The sequence below is a fragment of the Staurois parvus genome, unplaced genomic scaffold (genome assembly GCF_062004578.1).
Source record: "Staurois parvus isolate SC_StPar_1 unplaced genomic scaffold, SC_StPar_1.0 ptg000052l, whole genome shotgun sequence".
Lineage (NCBI taxonomy): Eukaryota > Metazoa > Chordata > Amphibia > Anura > Ranidae > Staurois > Staurois parvus.
In genome coordinates this window covers 7657840-7681081 of record NW_028317848.1, presented here as the reverse complement: position 1 = coordinate 7681081, position 23242 = coordinate 7657840, and the positions used below count along the sequence as shown (strand labels likewise).

Below are 23242 nucleotides of genomic sequence, written 5' to 3'. Positions count from 1 at the left end.
ATCATTTTTTTCTGATTGATTTCTACTACCTCTATAGCTCATGTGCATTTCCCCTAATTGTTTTTTTTTTTTTTTTGAATGATTGATCCACATACGATTAGAAAATTGTAAAAATTCAATCTTGAAATGGAGATGGACTGTCGCAGTAAGCACACTAACTACAGTGGGGATCGAAAGTTTGGGCACCCCAGCTAAAAATTTGTATTAATGTGCATAAAGAAGCCAAAGAAAGATGGAAAAATCTCCAAAAGGCATCAAATTACAGATTAGACATTCTTATAATATGTCAACAAAAGTTAGATTTTATTTCCATCATTTACACTTTCAAAATAACAGAAAACAAAAAAATGGCGTCTGCAAAAGTTTGCTCACCCTGCAGAATTTATAGCATGCACTGCCCCCTTTGCAAAGCTGAGACCTGCCAGTGTCATGGATTGTTCTCAATCATCGTCTGGGAAGACCAGGTGATGTCAATCTCAAAGGTTTTAAATGCCCAGACTCATCTGACCTTGCCCCAACAATCAGCACCATGGGTTCTTCTAAGCAGTTGTCTAGAAAACTGAAACTGAAAATAATTGACGCTCACAAAGCTGGAGAAGGCTATAAGAAGATAGCAAAGCGTTTTCAGATGTCAATATCCTCTGTTCGGAATGTAATTAAGAAATGGCAGTCATCAGGAACAGTGTAAGTTAAAGCAAGATCTGGAAGACCAAGAAAAATATCAGACAGAACAGCTCGCAGGATTGTGAGAAAAACAATTCAAAACCCACGTTTGACTGCACGATCCCTCCAGAAAGATCTGGCAGACACTGGAGTTGTGGTACACTATTCCACTATAAAGAGATACTTGTACAAATATGGTCTTCATGGAAGAGTCATCAGAAGAAAACCTCTTCTACGTCCTCACCACAAAAATCATCGTTTGAACTTTGCAAATGAACATATAGACAAGCCTGATGCATTTTGGAAACAAGTTCTGTGGACCGATGAGGTTAAAATTGAACTTTTTGGCCGGAATGAGCAAAGGTACGTTTGGAGAAGAAGGGGCACAGAATTTAATGAAAAGAACCTCTGTCCAACTGTTAATCATGGGGTTGGATCAATCATGCTTTGGGGTTGTGTTGCAGCCAGTGGCACAGGGAACATCTCACGAGTAGAAGGAAAAATGGATTCAATAAAATTTCAGCAAATTTTGGATGGTAACTTGATGCCATCTGTGAAAAAGCTGAAGTTAAAGAGAGGATGGCTTCTACAAATGGATAATGATCCTAAACACACCTCGAAATCCACATCAAGAGGCGTAAACTGAAGGTTTTGCCATGGCCTTCACAATCTCCTGACCTCAACATAATTGAAAATCTATGGATAGACCTTAAAAGAGCAGTGCGTGACAGACCGCCCAGAAATCTCAAAGAACTGGAAGACTTTTGTAAGGAAGAATGGGCAAAGATACCTCAAACAAGAATTGAAAGACTCTCGGCTGGTTACAAAAAGCGTTTACAAGCTGTGATACTTGGCAAAGGGGGCAGTACAAGATATTAACTCTGCAGGGTGCCCAAACTTTTGCAGACGCCATTTTTTTGTTTTCTGTTATTTTGAAAGTGTAAATGATGGAAATAAAATCTAACTTTTGTTGACATATTATAAGAATGTCTAATCTGTAATTTGATGCCTTTTGGAGATTTTTCCATCTTTCCTTGGCTTCTTTATGCACATTAATACAAATTTTTAGCTGGGGTGCCCAAACCTTCGATCTCCACTGTATACAAAATTCAACGATCGGTCTACCAGCTCCATTTTTCATCCGATTTTCTACCCATTTCCATCCAGCTTGACATTTCTCTAACTACTAATATGACAAATGATACATCAGCATGAACTCCTCCACCACCACTGCCAGCGTTACTACGACTAGGTGTTCCTTGGAAAGTGGAAGCAGAATGCCATTCCCCTCAGCCTCCTGAAGGGGGAGCCAGAGAGACCGCAGCCGAGCTCACTCGAACACCTTCACGGAAAAAGCCGAAGCGACCTGGCCAGGTATCTCTTACCTGTAAGACCACGTGGGAAGGGGGCGGAGTCCACCCATCCCAATGACAAGTCAGCAGCCAGTGGTAAGGCGCCTAGTAGGGGTGCAGCCTGCCTGCTATTGGCTCACACACAGGAGTGCAAAACAAAAAAAGAGGCAAAACCGGCCTCTCCCTCCCCTCCCCCACCTGGATCCTCCTGCGGAGAGTGCAGGTCCCCGGGGAGTTCTATAGGTGGAGGTGGTTCCAGGTGTCGGGTGGTGGCGTTGTGTTGGGGGGGCTCTTCTTTCACTTTTTGGGGGAAGGTGAAAGGTTTTTCTTTTTTTATATATATATTTATAAATATTTGTTGTTTTGTGAACACTTTGGACTCGTCATGACTGCGGCTTCCCCGGATTACCTGGTGATCCTGTTCACTGGAACTGCCGGGGCCAACTGTGCCAAGCTGGGCTCCGATGAGAAGGAGGTCATCCAGCTGTTGTGGAAGGTGATAGACCTGGCCAACAAGAAGGTAGGTCACCACCCGGGGGGGGAGGGGGGCTTCACACCTGGGCCAGCACCGGATCACACCCTTTGTTTGTCTCCTAGGTGGGGGAGCTGCACGATGTGAAGGTCAGACCCGATCACCTGGAGCTGACAGAGGAATGCAGAGAGGCCAGCAAGATCGAGCCAGAGAGCCTATACATGGCTGCCCAGCTGGAGCAAGCCCTGCAACAGGTGAGACCCTCCCCCCCCCCCCCCCCAATATACACTGCTCACCTAGATTTCCCCCCCTCCAGTACACACTGCTCACCTGGGCCCCCCCAGTACACACTGCTCACCTGGACATCCCCCAATATGCACTGCCCCCCCCCCCCAATATACACTGCTCACCTGGACACTTCCCTATATATATATATATATATATATATATATATAAAATATTATTTTATCTGGACCCCCCCAGTACAGCTCACTAAACTGTCTCCTCCCCCCCCAAAATATGTATTGCTCCCATGGACCCCCCCCCCCAATAAACACTGCTCACCTGGACCTCCCTCCCTATTTGCATGCCGAATACACACTGGTCACTTGGATCTACAAAAATATACTGCTCACCTGCACCCCCCTCATATATCTCACTTGAACTCCCCAATGCACACTGTTCATCCGGATGCCCCCAATATACCGCACCACCACATGACAGTACTGCTCACCCAGCATGGCTGATGTCAGGATCTCCCTGTTTATAGCTGTCATGGTTGAGCTCAGGAAATCCTTCTACTGCCAGCTATGTGATAGGAAGTTACACGGGTGTATGTGGTTCTGGATTAGGCTTTAGTACTGGGTGTGAGATACTACAGGGATCCATAGATCAGTGTTATCGCCCAACATTTACCCAACAGTCTATTAGAATCTTGTGTGAAAAATGGTAGCATGTTGGGTGAAAACCTTGATAAATAGACCTCTAAATTTTGTCATTTTTACTGCAGTCTCAAATATTGATCACTCCTATCTGTCTATTAAGCAGATGTACATGTTGACCAATCAGCTTTTAGCTTTCATTTTTAAAGCTTTAACTGGAAATGCTGATGCTAAAAGGTGATTGGTTACTGAGCACTCCAGAGTCTTTGCTCTCCAGATTGAGTAAATTCACCTCAGTGTGTGTAGTACTATGTAGGGGATACTAAGGGGTCTATCGGTCAATATTTTCATACAAGATCTACCCTCCTTTCTTTTTTTTTTTTTTTTCCTTTTTTTTTTTTTTTTTTTTTTTTTATTGTGTCTTGTGTGACAAATGAGAATCTGGACTCTTTCTCAATCTCCAGTTTATTATTCCTTTTTTTTGTTTTGGGTTTTTTTATAAATATTTTTTGCTTTACCACTGTTTTAGATATGAAGGGGACTATTGATCACTACTTTTACTCTTCTTCCTTTTTCTTTTCTAATCTGATATTGTGTGAAAAAAAGCGTGTGTGAGAGCTAGATATAGATGGATGTGTTTTTATATCTTAATCTTTAATACTATGTGTAGAATACTACAGGGTCTACTAATCACTGTTTGCACCTAAGATTTTCCAACTGCCTCTCATGTGAAAAATTAATTTTGGGTGAAAAATACAGATAGTGACCCCCAAAAATCTTTTTTGCTATGGTTTTCTTTCTTGCATAAAAGAAGTGTGTGTGTGTATATATATATATATATGTGTGTGTGTGTGTGTGTGTGTGTGTGTGTGTGTGTGTGTGTGTGTTTTATCTATATAGTATGTATATTATGACACATACTCCAGTTTTTTGTTAGTGTCATTCCACCCACTGAAAGTCATTAACTAAACAGGTGGCTTGGGTTTGCTAGTCTACAGCTGTGGCGTTCTCCGCCCATAATCCGTCTGCTGGTAGCTTGTAATCACACAAGGGCAGAGATCCGGGTGGTGCAGTTCCTGGAGCAGGAACCGATTTTTACTAGATCTGCATGTAGGAAGTAGTCTCTGCCATGTGTAGGGTGGGATCTGTCCTCCCTGTTGTCTCACCCATGGAACTGTAATGAAGTCCTATTATAGAGCTACAAGATTTCTTCTTTCTTTGTCTATCACTGTTATGAGTTTTTGTTCATTAGAACCAGATCCCATCATCCATGTGTTCCAGGCTGTACGTTATCTAGGTGTGTTTTTAGGGCTGGCCAAAATGGTTACTAGCAGAATAACAGAGAGCAATGTATAGATTTTTTTTTTTTTTTTGCTGTTTGTCTTTGGCATTTCAATGCTAATTAGGACACCAGGTGTTGTCACATTTAACCCTCTAATCCCCATGAAGCAGTTTGTCCACAATAAGCTGCAGTACATGGATGTATCCAATTGTTTTAAAACATGCTTGGGTTTTGTTATATTTCTTAGAACTTTGGAGAAAAAAATTGTACACAAACCACTTAACATGCTACAATGTGTTTTTTTTTTTTTTTTTTTTTTTTTTTTTCTTTTCTGCTGCTGAGTAAATCTGTGTGGTTTCAAAGTATTTGTACTGTGTATGTTTTTATAAAATATATGCTATGTATTAGGGGCTATTGACCCTAGGTTCACACCTATGCGTTTTCTGCAGCGTGGTTTTGCAGAAACGCAGTACAGTCTATTTAACACTATTTCCTGTGGGACACATTAACATCTGTGCATTTTCATCCAGTGCTTTTTTTGGAAAGGGTCAGGGACTTTTTTGAATGCAAAAAGTTGCATTTTTGGTTCTATAGCTTTCAATGGAAACACGGCAGAAAAGCATGTAGTGCATTTTTGATGCGTTGTTTTAAATTTGCATAGCAACAAGAAGGAAAAAAAAACAGCAAAACGCATCAAAAACACAATGCAGAAATGGGTCAAACGCAAACTGTATAGGTGTGAACCTAACCAGTAATCCATTTAGGTGTTTAATAAAATAGGTGTCTGTTCCCATCTCAGCAGTGCAGTGTGTTTTTGAAAAATAAAATGTCTTGTTCATTTTTTTTATGGGTTTTTTTTTTTTTTTTTTTTTGCATTGGGTGGAGCGGTTATAGAAGTCAATGGCAGCACATCAAAACACATTGCTATGCATTGAAATCGCATATCAAACATCTTGTCAATGCTTAAAGTGAACACGTTGATGAATAGCAATGCACCGAACACTACAAAAGATGCAACTCTAAGAACACATTGATCTAAATGGGCCCTTATAGGGATAATACATGTTAGTACAGGGGTCTCCAGATTAGAGCCCACATCCGGCCCTCTGCTAGGATCACTGGTGTATCCTCAGTGTGCACTGATTGCCCATTCATTTGAATGAGCTGCTGTACCTGCATTTCCCTCAAAAAAAAAAAAAAAAAAAAAAAAAAAAAAGAGCGTGAATATTTTTAAAAATGTGGCCGCTGGGAAATCGCATGGTGCTTTTGCACCATGCAATTTCCCTGCAGTTTCCAATACCTGCAAGCGCGCTGTAGGCGAGATGTGTGGGGGTGTCATTAAGAATGAATGGCAGCCAATGTGTCTCTATTGAGCAGCACGTTTTGGCTGCAGGTGCAGGAACAGCTGTGATACCTGCAACCACCCAGCACAGTGTGAACCTAGCCTAAGGCTGAACTCACACTTCAGCATTTTGTAGCACAAAGCTCCAAAAAGCTCAAACTTTAAGAAAAAAAATAAAAAAATTGTTCTCTATGGTGCCTGTTCACACCTAATAGTGTGAACAGACACCATAGGGAACAATTAATTTAAAAAAATGAGCGTTTTTGGAGCTTCCAGCTACAAAAAGCTCAAGAGTAAATGCAACATAACCTTAGGTTCACACCTAATCAGTTTCCGCAGCATTTTGCAGAAATGCACTACAGTCCATTTAACATGATTTCCTATGGGACATGTGCATATCTCTGCTTCTTCACCCAGTGCGGTTTTTGGAAAGGCTAAGGGACTTTTTTGAACGCAAAAAGTTGCTGTTTTGGTTCTATAGACTTTGATGGAAACAATCCAGAAAAGCATGTAGTGCGTTTTTTTTTCTGCGTCTGTTTTAAATCTGCCTTGCAACAAGAAAAAAAATGCAAAACGCATCAAAATGCAGGTGCAGAAACCCAATGCAGAAGCTGGTCAAACACAAGATGCATAGGTGTGAACCTAGTCTTAGAGGAGACTGATGCAGACCTTGATGTATAGGGGAACTTTGATAGGATCCCTGATGGAGATTTGTTTCGGCCTACAATTATTTGTAAAATATGCAATGCGGCTGTGGTACTGAAAGGTTTTTGGAGTCGTATGTGTATACATGTCTCTTTCATATACAATTGTTGGGTAACCTGTGGCTTGTCTGCTATTGTTTAATGTCAAGACTAATGAAAAGGCATGCTGACATTTGTAGCTTCACAACAGCTAAGGGCTGATTTGACAACCTTAGTTACTGTATTGGCCTCTGTTAGCACGGTGCTGTAATGTTGTACATAAATCCAGTAGTCATTTACTTGAAATGAATTCTTTCATTATGGCACATCACAGGTCTAAATAGGCAGCTTCATGATGCTGGTCCACTTTTCCACTGAGTCATAGCTGTAGGTTGAGTCCGCATTTGCATATAACTTTACCTGCTGCTTGTTCTTGGTTTCTTTTGTGTGATTGTTTGGACTTTGTGGCTTTAAGGGTTTCCTCTGCTCATTTATTTCTCATCATATGCTCTTTTTGATTCGCTCAGGTTTACTTTAAAGTGACTGGGTGAACTTTGGCAGCTGCCATATTTTATTCGGGAAGGTTGTCTTTAAAGTGAATTTATGTGGATAGAAATCTGAAAGTTGCTACTAGTCCTCCTTCAGGGCTGTCATCTTTATCTTTCCCTATCCAATAAGCCACTGATCTTAAACAAGCATGCAGCCATTGATTATTTAAAAATCTGAACTGCCTTTGTGTACTTGTTCCAGCTCAGCAATTCTCTAGGACTAGGTATTAAGGCCAATTTTTGTTTATGAAGGTGTGTGTTCTGGAGATGCCATTGTTTTGTCCTTGCTTTACTATCTAGTGAGTTATATCCCGGTCGCACTGGGTGCAACTTGGCATGCCATGTGACTTACAAATCGTATGCCAAGTTGCACCCTATGGTCTGCAATTACAGCGGTCAAATCGATGTGGTTCCAACTTGGTCGGAGCTGCACCGATATCTAAAGTAGTACATGCACTACTTTCCATGCGATTTGCATAGACATCTGCGTCAGACGTCTTGCAAACCGCACCTAAAATCGGCAGTCCGCCTACTTCGAAATCGTGTGACTTCACTGTAAATCGCACGATTTCAAAAGTCGGGTTTGATGTGACTGTAGACTTACTGCTTGTGAGCAAGATGATGAGATTGCAGGTTCCTGGTTATTACTAAAGCTGGCCATAGAGCATTTTGTATTTTTTATTTTTTTCATTCAGCCAGCAGGCTGAATGGGGTAAAAAAAGTTTTTCCTCTATCAATGCAATTGAGGTGTCTAGAGATCCTCCCCATTGAGAAATTGTATTCTGACAGTGGGGGCTGTCTGCTGTCAGAATATACTGATCAATGCCTGTAGTCGCTGATCAAGACAAATTTTCCAATAAGCCCAAAAGAGGATTGTTGGTGGCCACACACAAATTTAAATTTAGCTGGTGCCTGCTGAACTGGTTGGATTACAATCCATCTAAGAGCCATGTCACATTAGAGAAATCCAGGAGCTCCCATATGTTATGGCTTCAAAAAGCGGGCAGACTGGAGGAAGGCAAGAGAGGAGTGGGGCAGGATCATTTTGAAGCCATTGGATCAGCACAATGGCCAGGAAAATGGCATTTTCAGAAAGATCAGCATGAACATCCTGCACACCCTCCTTCCCACTTCATTGCCATAGATTAAATTGCTGTATATATTTTTTTAAATGGCATGACAATATGTTGTAATTTGTTTAGTTGATATCACATTTCATGTAGCTGGATAACGTATAGTCAGGGGCGGACTGACCATTTGGAAACTCGGGCACTGCCTGAGGTCAGTAGGGGGCCCCATGAGATGCCCCTGGTACCTTTTTCATAGGCTTTTTTGAGTTTGGGCAAGGACACAGGGGCCCCATGATCCCCTTTTGCCCGGGGGCCCCATGAGTTGTCAGTGCGCCCCTGCGTATAGTAGTGCACATAGAAACAGACTGACCCTAGGTTTAAGCGTTTTCCAGAAACTCACAGCAGTCCATTTAACATGCTTTCCTCTGGAACAGGTTCACATCTCTCGTTTTTCACCCAGTGCATTTTTTGGAAAGGGTCAGGGACTTTTTTTAAATGCAAAATGTTGCATTTTTGGTTCTATAGATTTCACTGGAGATGCTGCAGAAAAGCATGTAGTGCGTTTTTTTTGTTGTGCTTTGCATTTTATTTTGCCCAGCAACAAGTTGGGGGGGGGGGGGGGGGGGGGGTGAGCATCAAAAACGGATCAAACGCAAACTGCTTAGGTATGCACCTAGCCTATGGAAAGGTTTCAGAAGCCTAGATCCTTCTCAGAAACAATTGATTCAGGCGGTGTTTTATTTATTTTATCTCCCCCCAACTAGAGATGAGTTCTTAGGACATCCAAGCACGTCTGAAATTTAAAATATATAATTTTTTTATTTTACAAAAGTTTTGGGGCACCCCTCCAAATCATTGGATTGAGGTGTTCACCTCCATGGCCCCAGGTGTATAAAATCAAGCACCTAGGCATGCAGACTACAGGCTTCTACAAACATTTGTGAAAGGATGGGTCACTCTCAGAAGCTCAGTGGTACCGTGATAGGTTGCCACCTGTGCAATAGGCCCATCTGTGAAATTTCCTTGTTACTAAATATTCCACAGTCAACTGTTAGTGGTATTATAACAAAGTGGAAGCAACTGGGAACAACAGCAACTCTGCTACAAAGTGGTAGGCCACGTAAAATGACAGAGCGGGACAGTGCATGCTTAATTGCACAGAAGTCGCCAACTGTCTGCAGAGTCAATACCTAAAGACCTCCAAACTTCATGTGGCCTTCAGATTAGCAAAACCGTGCATAGAGAGCTTCATGGAATGGGTTTCCATGGCCGAGCAGCTGTATCCAAGCCTTGCATCTCCAAGTGCAATGCAAAGCGTTGGATGCAGTGGTGTAAAGCACGCCGCCACTGAACTCGAGTAGTGGAGACGTATTCTCTGGAGTGACGAATCATGCTTCTCTGTCTGGCAATCCAATGGATATGTCTGGGCTTGGCAGTTGCTTGGAGTATGGTACTTGTCTGACTGCATTGTGACAAGTGTAAAGTTTGGTGGAGGGAGGATTATGGTGTGGGGTTGTTTTTCAGGAGTTGGCCCTTAGTTCCAGTGAAGGAAACTCTTAAGGCATCAGCATACCAAGACATTTTGGACAATTTCATGCTCCCAACTTTGTGGGAACAGTTTGGGGATGGCCCCTTCCTGTTCCAACATGACTGCACACCAGTGCACAAAGCAAGGTCCATAAAGACATGGATGAGTGTGTTTGGGGTGAAGGAACTTGACTGGCCTGCACAGAGTCCTGACCTCAACCCCATAGAACACCTTTGGGATAAATTAGAGTGGAGACTGTGAGCCAGGCCTTCTCGTCCAACATCAGTGCCTGACCTCACCAATGTGCGTCTGGAAGAATGGTCAAACATTCCCATAAACACACTCCTAATCCTTGTGGACAGCCTTCCCAGAAGAGTTGAAGCTGTTATAGTTACAAAGGGTGGACTAACTCCATATTGAACCCTAAAGACTAAGACTGGGATGCCATTAAAGTTCATGTGCGTGTAAAGGCAGGTGTCCTGATACTTTTGCCAATATAGTGTGTGTGTGGCAAAAAATGTGCATTTATTATTTTTGTCCAAAAGGTGAACTCATCCTTTTTAAAGCAGAGTCTAATATTCAATTAGGTCAGAAATTCTCCCCTTGACATAATCAGCACCAACTGCTTCTATCAACTCTACTACTGTGTGTAGCAATTGCACTCTTATGCAAGTCATACATGGGTCGAATTCCAAACAAATCTTCTCTATAAAATTGGAATTTTCATGTATTTTGTAATCCGTTGGTGCCACCATTGATTTCGAAATTTGACCAACCAAGCCTTCACTTTGCCAAAAGCATAAAATAAATAAGTGCAGCGCTAAAATACTTAAAAATATAATTGTTTGTCCAATAATAAAAATTATCAATAAAATTAAATTGCCAATAAAATTAAGTAAATGCCCAAGATATTATAAAATGAAGGTGACAGTCTGTGCAGATATAAAGGTGCAGAATCACAGTAAAATCCAGTAGTGGTGCTCCAAATAGTTTGGTAAAATTACACACTCACCAGATGCGTAATGTAAATACGCATTATATGAACCAGTAGAGGTCTCCTTTATGGATATGGATCTAGTCTGGGACAAGTATAATCCTCCCTCTAGGTGGGTGGTGTTGTCTAGAGCGCACAGGGAAGTAAAGGATCCAGCTGACCAGAGGTCCCTTTTAAGGGATGGGTGCAGGTGCTTGTGTACAGGAACTCCCTTCTCTGGAATCTTAGATGGCTGGATCAGGCAGGCTCTATGAATAAATAGCATAAAGTGTAGTAATTAAAGGTATAATTTATTGTAAATGAATTTGCAAATTCCATAAGATAATCAGTTATAATCAAGCAGCGTTGGGTATGGACTAACCGTCCAGTAAGCAAGATGGCCTCCACGCGGCTCCGGCGGCATGATGTCATGGCGTCTTGGCCCCTGCTAACGCGTTTCATTTGTACGCACTTCTTCAGAGGTTTTTTATTGTATTTTAAGCCTTCACTTTCACCTCATGTTGCTACAAAAAATAATTTTCGTGGCAAAGAATTTTCTTTCCAGGTCATAGCTCATGCTCATTTCTTTTTCATTTCTTTTTCCTGCACAATTCTCCAATCACTTATTTGAAACGTTGTTTTTCAAAAAATTTCCAACATGCCCCATCACTCAAATTCGATGGTCACACGAAAATTTGCAGTTTCCGTGACCCACTAATGATGTGAAAATTCTTCGAAAAGATTTTCGAAAGAACACTTTTGGATTTCGACCCATGTATGGCCGGCTTTAGGCTGCATTCACATATGTTCACGAGGTAAGGTGTGAACAGGCACCAGAGAATGTGGTGTGTGGGTTTTTTATTTTTGGAAGCATCGATCTTTTAAGCTACAAATCACTCAAGTGTGAATGCTGCCTTAAAGCTTACATAAGCCCAAAACCAAAGAAAGTTTAAAAATTTGCAACTTACTAACATTTAATGTGGTGGCTACATTTTTCTTTCGAGAGCTTCTTTTTTGCTTTATTTTCAGCTGTTAATCCTGCACATAACACTCTCCCTCATCCTGTATGGATACATCTCTCCTCTGCTGTATCTATGGAAGGAGCCATGGTTGTTACCAGGGGCAGACTGACAACTCATGGGGCCCCCGGGCAATAGGGGATCATGGGACCCCTGTGTCCTCGCCCAAACTCAAAAAAGCCTATGCAAAAGGTACCAGGGGCATCTCATGGGGGCCCCCTACTGACCCTGGGCCCTTGGGCAGTGCCCGAGTTTCCAAATGGACAGTCCGCCCCTGGTTGTTACCAGGGACGGATCTAGCCTGTCTGATTTGGGTGCAGTAAAAATGTCAGAGGGGGTGCAGAGGATGCAAGGTCAGCAGGGCAGAGTATGAGTCGTAGAGCAGTGTACGGGTGATTGGACATTTGTAGGGCAGTGTACAGGGGGTCAGCAGTGCAGAGGACAGGAGTTAGCAGGGCAAGGTAAGGCATGGCGGAAAACAGCGGTCAGCAGAGTTGAGGGGAGGGTCACTGATGGCACGGCACATAAGAGATTTCCTCCTCCCCACACAGCACATAGAGAACGGTATCCCTCCACACAGTGTGTAGCTGGCTACTGCAGCTGCCAATCCAATCGGGGAATTTCACAGGTCAGAACTGCAGCCAGCTACACATTGTGCAGATCGATGCTGTGGGGAATCTGATCTCAGCTATGTGGGGAGTAATAGATCTGAAGAGTGTTTTGTGTGCAGTGCTGGGACCTCATCTAGCACTGAAGGTGAAAAACTGCCCCCCCCCCCAAAAAAAACCAGAAAAACCCCAAGCACTAATCAACACGCTCATCCCCCTAAGCATAAATCCCTTCTGCAAGCCCAAGTTCTACCCCCCAAAAATTGCAAAAATTCCCCAACCTCAAAATCCAACCCCCCCCCCCCCCCCATCACAAATCCCTACAATCCCTAACAAATATTCCATGCCCCCAAAATCACACCTCTAGAACACATCCGCTTTCCTTCCAAATCCCCCCTCCTAGTACAACCCCCCCCCCTCCAAATCTCCACTCCTAGTGTAAATACTTTACCAAATTACCCCTTCTAGTACAAGTCCTCTCCCCAAATCCCCACTCCTAGTACAAATTCTCCCCTAGAATGACCCCTCCTAGTACAAATTCCCCCCCCCCTATTTCTAGCACAAACCCGCTCCCCCCCAAATCCCCACTCCTAGCATAAATACTCTCCTTAAATCTCCCCTCCTAGTACAGATCCCCCCCCAATCCACCCTAGTACAAACACAACCCCCCACTCCCCCCAAAAAAATTCTTCATCCTAGCACAACCACCTACAAATTACCCTTCACAGCACAAATCCTTGCATACCCAAATCTCTCTAGTAGCACATATCACCTCCAGTTTCCCCCTCCTAGCACAAATCTTCCCCAATCCTGTCTCCTAACACATCCCCCTCCACCCCTCCTCCCCCAATCTTACTTGATGGAACAAAAGGAGTAGTGAGGAGATATGGGCTCTCTGTGATCTCTACCTCCTGTCTTAACAGCACTCCTCCATGCAGCAGGTTACATAGGATCGCTCTTGCTTCCCATGGTACACAGCTTCGTTACCGCCCCCCCATCTACTCCAAAGATTGCTCAACTCTTGGATATGTGGATGGGGGCTGGTAATGCAGCCATGTACTGTCGAATGTGATAGCGATCCTATGTAATTGGCTGTATGGAGGATCGCTGTTTTGACAGGAGGGGGAGATCACAAAGAGCCTGCACCTCCTCCCTGCTCTCTCCTCTCTGCCGCTCCTTTCTGGACTGATTACTTTAGATGTGGCTGGTCGTGAGTGCAGGGAGGGAGCTCAGCGGGCACGGCACAAAGTACCTGGGAGGAGGGGGGCAACTGACCTGGGTGGGTACAACTGAAAACTGGGGGGTCCAGCACCCCCTAGATTTGGCCATAGTTGTTACCCCAGGTTGCTCTCTTGATATGTACTATAAACCTTCCGATATCTTTTCATCTCCATTACATGTGTGACATTGCAATTGATGGTTTACAAAACATGGCTAGGAAAGAAGATATTCTTCTGTGCAGCTCACAGGATGTGACAAGAACACGGTTTCTGGCAGGATCAACATATTTTCAGTATTTGCTGAAAAAAAAAACACTAATGCAGCACCACAACAACCGCAAGCTACAATATATTGCATTTTTGTTCTTGGGTTTAGTTCTTTCAAATGTAAAGCTGGCCATATACCAGTAGAATTTTGTTTAGAAAATGTTTTTGTTCGATTTTCTAATGGTTAGTTGGGTGAAATAGATGATTGTTTTTGACCAAGTGACAAGAAAAATCAAGAGACATGGAAAAAAAATTTCTGAAGCAAAATTCTATTTGATTGTGGTTTTTGTTCAGGAAGAAGGTACTTCTTGTAAATGCAAAGGTGCATCCCAATATACATGGAATTCAAAACGCGGACATAAAATAAAAATTAATTTTTTACTTTTCTTGTATGAAATTTGTCCAGTTCATAATGATACTATCAAATGCTACGATCTACGGGTTTTCTTTTTTTTTTTCCTTTTTCTTTTCTACATTCCTTTTCGACACTTCCAGGGGTGTCAAATGCCTGGCACCACCTGCCTGCCTCTGCATCAATAGTGTGTCCTATAGTGATTTAAGGGTAGGTGGGTGGATCGTAGTACTCAACACACAGAGAAGGTCTGCAGTGTGGGAGAGGGAGAATAGGGTAGTTGTCATCTTCTCTTCAGGGACCCGAGAAGAGGAAGATTGGGTCTGCTCTGTGCAAAACCACTGCACAGATCAGGTAATTAGAACATGCTATTGTCAAAAATTAAAAACTGAACCATTAATATAATTTTAATCACTTCAACTCCACTCCACAATATAATGGCTAATCATTCTATAGTCCAAGACAAGAATTAGGAGGGCTGTTTGAGATAATACAGGTGCATAGGACACAGGACAGCTCTAAATTACTGGCAGGATCAGGCGTGTGTGTGTTTTTTTTGTTTTCCTCCACACTTCCCAAAACTGATCTAATAAAATGCTGCGAATGGCATAATAAACCAAAAGGGACCAATTAAGCGAAGTCCATTATTAAGGTTTACATACACTTTAATGCAGCCTTTTACGCCCAAGGAAATCTTGAAATGATTTTCAGGTTCCAGAGGAAAATCCATTAAAAAGACAAGAAAATTGTGGTGTCCTCTAATTGTGGACAGTGTAGCAGTGATCCCTTGCATTGAATGTCCGTAAAGGAGGAGATAACCCACCATTCATCACTTTTTGTCAAGGAACCCCTAGCAACTTCAGGATGGTCCCTAGTTGAGAGACTGTATTGTATGAAAAATTTCACAAAAATGTATTAGAGGGTTATTTGCTATCGTGAAGACTATATTCCTGACGCCCACTGTTAAAATGATAAAGTTCTAAAATAACTGATAAAAGTAAACCTAGATAAACCGAGCAGTTGCGTTCTGATCTGGTTTTAAAGATGCAGGCTCTTGGCATATCTGCTAAGTCACTGACCTGGAACCAGCATGCAGGACAATTCACACTTGATCAGCTGTGTGCTAGTTCCAGGTCAGTGACTCACTGGGTAGTAAACAAGAATCAATATTACAGGCTCGGCCTCCAAATCCAAACAAGTTAACAGTGGCAGCTCTCATTTTTCTGTTTTTACAAGTTTAAAGATTAGTTGGTTGTGTATTTGTAGTAGATCTCCACCTCATACGCAATACAATCCACTTTAAGTATTTAACACTATTCACCAAATGTCTTCCTGTACTGAAATATTTTTAGTAAATGCATAACTGTTTTATAAGAGTTTTTATATGGCAATCTACTCAGAAGTGACTTTCCAGGTATAATACAGTGCCTTGAAAAAGTATTCATACCCCTTGAAATTTTCCACATTGTCATGTTACAACAAAAAACATAAATGTATTTTATTGGGATTTTATGTGATAGGCCAACACAAAGTGGCACATAATTGTGAAGTGGAAGAAAAATGATAAATGGTTTTCAAAATTTTTTACAAACAAAATACTTTGTAGAACCACCTCTGCTGCAATTACAGCTGCAAGTCTTTTTGGGGATGTCTCTACCAGCTTTGCACATCTAGAGAGGGACATTTTTGCCCATTCTTCTTTGCAAAATAGCTCAAGCTCTGTCAGATTGGATGGAGAGAGTCTTTGAACAGCAATTTTCAAGTCTTGCCACAGATTCTCAATTGGATTTAGGTCTGGATTATGACTGGGCCATTCTAACACATGAATATGCTTTGATCTAAACCAATCCATTGTAGCTCTGGCTGTATGTTTAGGGTCGTCGTCCTGCTGGAAGGTGAACCTCCACCCCAGTCTGTCTTTTGCAGACTCTAAAAGGTTTTCTTCTAAGATTGCCCTGTATTTGGCTCCATCCATCTTCCCATCAACTCTGATCAGCTTCCATGTTCCTGCTGAAGAAAAACATCCCCACAACATGATGCTGCCACCACCATGTTTCACAGTGGGGATGCCACACATAGCATTTTGCTTTTAGCCCAGAAAGTTCAATTTTGGACTCCTCTGACCAGAGCACCTTCTTCCAAATGTTTGCTGTGTCCTCCACATGATTTCCCGCAAACTGCAAATGGGACTTCTTATGGCTTTCTTTCAAAAATGGCTTTTTTTTTTTCTTGCCACTCTCCCATAAAGGCCAGATTTGTGGAGTGCACAGCTAATTGTCCTGTGGACAGATTCTCCCAGGACAGATTCTCCCACCTGAGCTGTGAATCTCTGCAGCTCCTACAGAGTTACCATGGGCCTCTTGGCTGCTTCTCTGATTTAATGCTCTCCTTGCCCGGCCTATCTGTTTAGGTGGATGGCAATGTCTTGGCAGGTTTGCAGTTGTGCCATACTCTTTACATTTTTGGATGATGGATTGGACAGTGCTCCATGAGATGTTCAAAGCTTGGGATATTTTTTTATAACCTAACCCTGCTTTAAACCTCTCCACAACTTTTTCCCTGACCTGTCTGGTGTTCCTTGGCCTTCATGATGCTGTTTGTTCACTAATGTTCTCTAATAAACCTCTGAGGGCTTCACAGAACAGCTGTATTTATACTGAGATTAAATTACACACAGGTGGACTCAATTTACTAATTGGGTAATTTTTAAGGCAATTGGTTCCACTAGATTTTAGTTAGGGGTATCAGAGTAAAGGGGGCTAAATACAAATGCACACCACACTTTTCAGATATTTTGTAAAAATGTTGAAAACCCTTTATCATTTTCCTTTTCACTTCACAATTTTATGTGCAACTTTGTGTTGGTCCATCACATAAAATCCCCAATAAAATAAATTTGCATTTCTGGTTGTAACATGACAAAATGTGGAACATTTCAAGGGGTATGAATACTTTTTCAAGGCACTATAGATGTATAGAGGGCTATAACTCTGGTCCTGGTTTCTTATGTGTCTTGGCTATTCTGGAAGCGCAGTGTCTCTGCCACAATTCTCAACTGTTTCAGACCACCTCCACTCCTTGTTGAATTCCCCCTAGTATAAAATAAAACTGGGACTGTAATAACCCCCATAATGGCCACAGAACGTGTGCACCCAACAATTGAATGTATTGGATGTCAAATGCTAGGTTCACACTTTTCATTTGCGTTTTGCATTTTTGATGCATTCTTATTGAAGTCTATGGGGCCAAAAAATGTGCATTGTTGCAACAAAAACACCCTGTACTTTTTTTCCCGCTTGAAAAAGAAATGTACAGGTGTGAACCGCTCTGATCAAACAGGAACCAGGAAGCAACTGAAGAAATGTGTTTTACAAAAAAAAAAAGTTAGGCATATTTACTAGGGGTTTTTTTTTTTTTTTTAAGGTTTTTGGCATAATTGCTCTTTCACACAGAGCAGGGTCCACTCTGATCAGCAGGTCAGCCATGAGCAGATCCCCCTGCTGAATCCGAGCCACATGGGCTGGACATCAGTTTTTAACATCTGTGTCCTTCAGTTTGTGCGCAGCAGACCCCATGTTGGTTCTATGCGTAGCTTGATGTAAACTGACTCCCATGTCCCTTCACAGCACTGTGGTAGTTCATTGAAAACTGCAATCCGAGAGCCGCTAAGGCTGTCGGGACTTCATTCATTCATTCATGGCAGTCTGTGAATGAACGATGCGGCTGTGTGGCCACGCTGTTTTTAAATCTGACAGTATGGGGAGACTTCTCCATCTACTATCTAGCAGAGAGAGAGAGGGATTGGCAGGCGGTGGCTGCAGCTATGGGGACATGTTACATGTTCCACCCTAAAAATAGGTGGAACATGTTCACAAAGGTGAACTTATCTTTTAAGTAGAATTCTGAGAACTAGTTTTAGAAATGCCCTCTCCCCTCTCAATATATATTCTGACTCACCTGTATAAGAGAGACCTATATACTTGCCCATTTTCCAATCCTTCCTGGGCTGGGCCTGTCATCTGCCTCCCCTGATTCAATCAGTAGCGGCCTTAGGGGAGAGGAGGGAGCACAGACAATGGACCGGCCAGGGGCATCACTGCTCTGGGCTTTACCAGCCATTGTTAAGCACCCTCTTCCCTCCCCTCCAGTTGCTACTGACTGACGCAGGTGAACTGGATCGAATGACCGGAGCAGGCTTAAAATAGGCAATTTTATATACATCCCCCTCCCCTCCTTTTTTTTTTTTTTTTTTTTTTTTTTTTTCTTCTTCCTCCGTAACACAGTTAGTCAGCATAGGTGGTAGGTGAGCGGAGGGAGCTTTTTTTTAAAGCTAGTTTAGGTTTATCTCAGAATTCTACTTTAAGTATTATAAAGTTTTGTTATTGGAGTAACATATACTTTTTATGTAGGTAGAAGGTTAGGTTTCATTCATTTTTATGTAGGGAGGTTAGGGTTCATTCATTTATTTTAATTGTCCCTAAGTGCTGTGAATAGAGCAACCGTGAAAATTCATCCTGGATTGGAATAGTAATAAAAATATTTTGGTTTCAATTACGTTAGTGCCTTGCCTTCTCCATATCCACAATTTGTCTGACTGTTTAGCCTGTCCCCTTCCTTGTGTAATATTTATTGATATTATCTGGCTGGCAAGTGAAGACCGTTTTGGTTGGATAGCATTGTAGCAATTGTTAAGGAATGTGTTGACATTATATTAAATTAAAATGGTAATATGTAATGACAAATTGCCTTGATATATTAAGCAAGCGAAATTCTCCTGGGAGTTCTTGATTGGCTTATGTGTTAATCCAAGTGTTTAAAGTTCCTCTTGAGGCTTTCCCCAGACCTCTTAGACATTTTAACCAGACTCTTGTGCTAGGCCAGCGTGTTGCTACTGTGCATGTGTAAGCTTGCCTCGTCATGCGTGTCTTATCTTGTAGTAGCACTGGGTCGTCTCAATGGTGACATCTGAGCTCAGGCTGTGGACAGCTAGAAGCCTGGAGGACACAGCAGCCTTTGGTATCCAATGTAAAAATATTGTAGGGTGGCAACATGAAATCATTGTTGCCAGATCAGATGACCGTTATTGGCTCAAATAAAGGTGTTAAGGTGAAATGCAACAGTTGATCATGTTTGATTTCAGCCAAAGTGTTTTGTTCAGTGGGAAAGGCAAAACAACTTGGATTGTTTTACTTTTTTTTCTATTTTTTTTTTTTTTATTTTAAGGTTTTGGTTCACAAACATTTTGCAGGATAAATTCACCTTTTGTAAAATAAATGCACAGGTAAAAAGTGCTCCCCCCCCCCCCCCCCCCCACTGGGAGCCTGCAAAGTATTGCACCCCTGATCAGCAGATTGCAGGTACAATATCAGGCTCTTGCAGACGGTCAGTGTATCTGTCTGCTTGCACCTTGTACGGGCAGACAGTTACTGCATAACAGGAAGACTCTAACTACCCAGAGTGCTCCCCGGCACCCTGGTAGTTCGAAAACATCAGCCTCAAAGGCTATCGGTGCTCGTAGTTCATCCATTCACAGAACCCTGAGAAATATATGATGCAGCTGGGTTGGTGGCCTTCGTTTTTAAAGTGGTAGTAAACTCGTTGAACAAAAAGTTTCCTGCTGCAAGGGAATATCATCATAATGTGCTAATATGCGTTGCATACTAGCACATTATGAAAGACTTGCTTTAGAACAAAGCCTTCCAATGGTGTGCTATTATCGCTGACCGGGCTTCCATCTTCACCTGATCTTCCTTCTTGGTCCCCAGGCTGTGGCAGCTTGATCAAGCTGGCAATAGTGTCACTCCCGCACATGCACATAGGAGTCTCAGCCATGGCACACAGCTCTGAAGGAACGGCACGGGTATTCCTTTTCCTTCAGAGAGTATGCACCAGTGATGTCACGAGCTGCTGCTCTGTAGAATATCTCCTAAACGGTGAACGTTTAGAAGATACTCATTTTACCTACAGGAAAGCTCTATTAACCTCCTTGGCGATAATCCCGAGTGTAGCTCGGGGTAAAATTTCAATACCAAGAGCAGTAACCCCGAGCTACACTCGGGCTTACCATGCGGCGTTGCTCTGGGGGTCCCTGCAGCACTTACCTTGTCCTTCGCTCCTGCAATGTGTCCCCTGCAGCGTCCCCGGCCATCTCCTCCGGCCGATGCCAGCATCCGGCTTCTGTGTTCCGGTCCCTGTGACGTCGGGACGTACGGGCGCCGGAACCGGCGGGAAATTTGAATTTTTTATAAAATGTCATTTTTGCTGTCATTGCTGTTTCAATGCATTTCACATATATTTTGTCCCTACTGCTTTGTCCTGTGCCCTGCCTGCATTTTGAATGTTCTTTCTGCCTGGAAACTTCGAAAAGTCCATGGCGTCCAAAAAGCGTCCCTTTACATCAAAAGCGGTTTTAGAACAGCGATAGTAAATCAGAACCACTTGCAGAATTGAGTGATAATGATTCGTGGGGGAAATTCGTCATCAGACACTGAAACGATTTTGCGACTTTGCTCAGCGATGTGCCAATTTGCCTCTGTATTTCAAATTTCAGTGTTTTTGGTTTGATTATATTATTGAATTTATTATTATATTATTATTTTTTATGATTATTTATTAAATTATAATTTATGATTTCGTGTTTCAAATTTTATCATATCCAGAATGTTTAATAGACTCTTGTTCGGACAGATTTCAGTGAGTTATTCCTAAAAATTACAGCCTACAATAAAAAACTACATATTTCCATGTAAAAAAATGGTACCGCTTTCAGCACAAAAAATCGGAAAGAATCATACCGCCAAGAAGGTTAACAGCTTGCCTGTATGTAAAAATATAAAGCAAGTGTTTACTACCACTTTAAATTGTGACCATGGGTGTAGGGAGAAGATCCTCGGCCTGCTGTCACAATAGGTGATCGGGGTGCAGGGGTTGCTGCAAAGGTTACATGTTATGTTACACCCTACAAGATGAGCAACACAGCCGTAGATGACTGGATGCTCAGTTTGGTTGAAACCTGGACTGAGTTCTACAAGGCAAGAATAGATTTAATTTAGCTTGAGCTATTGAATTCTGCAAACATTGTTAAAAAAAAAAAAAAAGTGTTGGGCTGCTGGTTTTAAAAAGTGAACACAAACTATTCCTATGCCGTGACTTTTTGTAAGGTGTGTGTGTGTGTGTGTGTTGTTGTTTTTTTTTTTTTTTTTATTCCCCCCCCCCCCGTAGTCCTCATGTTAGTAAATATGCACCTTTTCTCTTGCAATGTCTCGTATGCGATCTGCCTCAACACTGTTACTGCCACTCGCCTCCAGGCCCAAAGTCTTCTTTATTGACTGGCCACCGAGGACAACTGATGCACTCCTGCACAAGTGGAACAGGAGTTACTTCATCTCTATGTTCAAGGCATGCTGAGATTGTACAGTGAGCTGTCCTTGTGCTACTCTGTGTACTAGTCAAAATTTCTAGCAGGCATGGAAGAAGTTGTTTTGGTGAACGGGCAAGGTTGGGATGATGAGTGGGGAAGGGGGGTTTTCTGGAGTGGTGGTGAGCGCAGGGAGGAGGATTAGGTTCAGAGACATTGCCTGTAAGGGGGAGAGGGTTAAGGGCAGTTTCATAAGGTCCTAGGGTGGAAGGAGGGAAAATGGAGTAAGTGTAGACAGAAACACGAAGGAAGGAGGTGCACGCAGGGTGTTGAAGGGTGTACACAGTGATGGTAGTGTGGGGGGGAGGGACGAGGGGAATTGTGCAGATTTAAGGTGACAAAGGGATCTACAGTCAAGGTAGAATGTGAAGATGCATCCCTACATCCAAGGCATGCTAAGATTATACACTGCGCTGCACATGTGCGATTTAGTGTACTATTAAAAAAAAATTCCCAGCAGGCAGAAGATTTTATGGCAAAGACCTGTGTAGAGTCTCTTCTGCCAAAAATACCTACTTTTTCTTACACAGAACCTTTTTTTTTTTTTTTTTTTTTTTTTTTTTTTTTTAACTGTAAATGTGTGGAACCTATTAATGTTGGCACCAAACCAATAACCCATTTTAGGTAGCCCCGGAATCCTTTTATATTAAAAATCGAACTTACTGACTTTTTTTTTTTTTTAGCTCAAAGTTCTTCTGTAAAAGACAGGTGTATCTGGCTTGCTTTTGTTTGCATATGGTTACCAAACTAGTGGGCGCCGTAGCTGAAATAAACCTGTACTGGGAGAAATATGGGGGCTACCTGACCCTCTGAACTGAATATTTCTCTGGCTTTGGATATATGAAACAATCTGTTGCAAGTAAAATCTGAGCTGAAGTTGAGACTCCTGATCTAACGAATTGTTGTGGATCAGTTATGGAGGTTGATTTAGTATAGTGCATTCAATGAATCTGCATCACTACCATGCAAGTAGTGTATTAAGCGTTCATTAGCAATGGTAGCCAATTGGGCCAAACATTCGTTATTTTATTGAGCTATAGCTTGCCCTATCAAGGATAGAAGCAAAGTTTTCTTTCTGTAATTGGTGGGGAAATATATTTGAGCCTGGATGCTGACCTTTACAATTTTTTTTTTTTTTAATTACTTTAGCTATACAACCCCTCCCCCTTCCTTTAAATAGTGTATTGAACTTCTAAAGCAGTCTGGTCCTGTTGCCTGCTGCCTTTATGGGCAGAGTTTTATTTAATTTTCTTCTTGCGCTCTGCTACGCACAACTATAATCTGTCTTTTTTTTTTTTTTTTGTTTTGATGTAAGCTTTGAAGTATATGTGAACCTTCACCTTGTAAAACAACCCATTCAGTTTAAAATAGAAATGAAAGGCAAAACACTTGTGTATACATATAAAAGTATGTATATATATATATATTTATTCACCCCCTCCTCCTTCCTTCCCTGTTTGATCACACCCCCTTTAAGATCCTTTATGGAGCTGGTGGAGGAGCAGTATATTGAACTTTCCAGTGAATGACTGGGCAAGGATGGGGGACAAGTCTGATCATTCTAG

The 23242-nt window shown here is 42.1% G+C and overlaps 1 protein-coding gene across 5 annotated transcripts in view; it reads left to right on the top strand.

Annotated features, from left to right (window-relative positions):
• Window positions 1-2236: 2236 nt before the first annotated feature.
• The window catches only part of ESRP1 (epithelial splicing regulatory protein 1), a 96951-nt gene continuing 75945 nt past the window's right edge, over window positions 2237-23242 (top strand). For 2 of the 5 annotated variants that reach the window (XM_089666803.1, XM_089666811.1), the window contains exons 1-2: window positions 2237-2535; window positions 2613-2741. In XM_089666803.1, the coding sequence (XP_089522929.1) occupies window positions 2401-2535; window positions 2613-2741 (264 nt within the window). In that variant the 5' untranslated portion in view covers window positions 2237-2400. The remainder of the gene's footprint in view (window positions 2536-2612; window positions 2742-23242) is intronic. The other 3 variants (XM_089666823.1, XM_089666817.1, XM_089666795.1) reach the window with 2 other exon arrangements.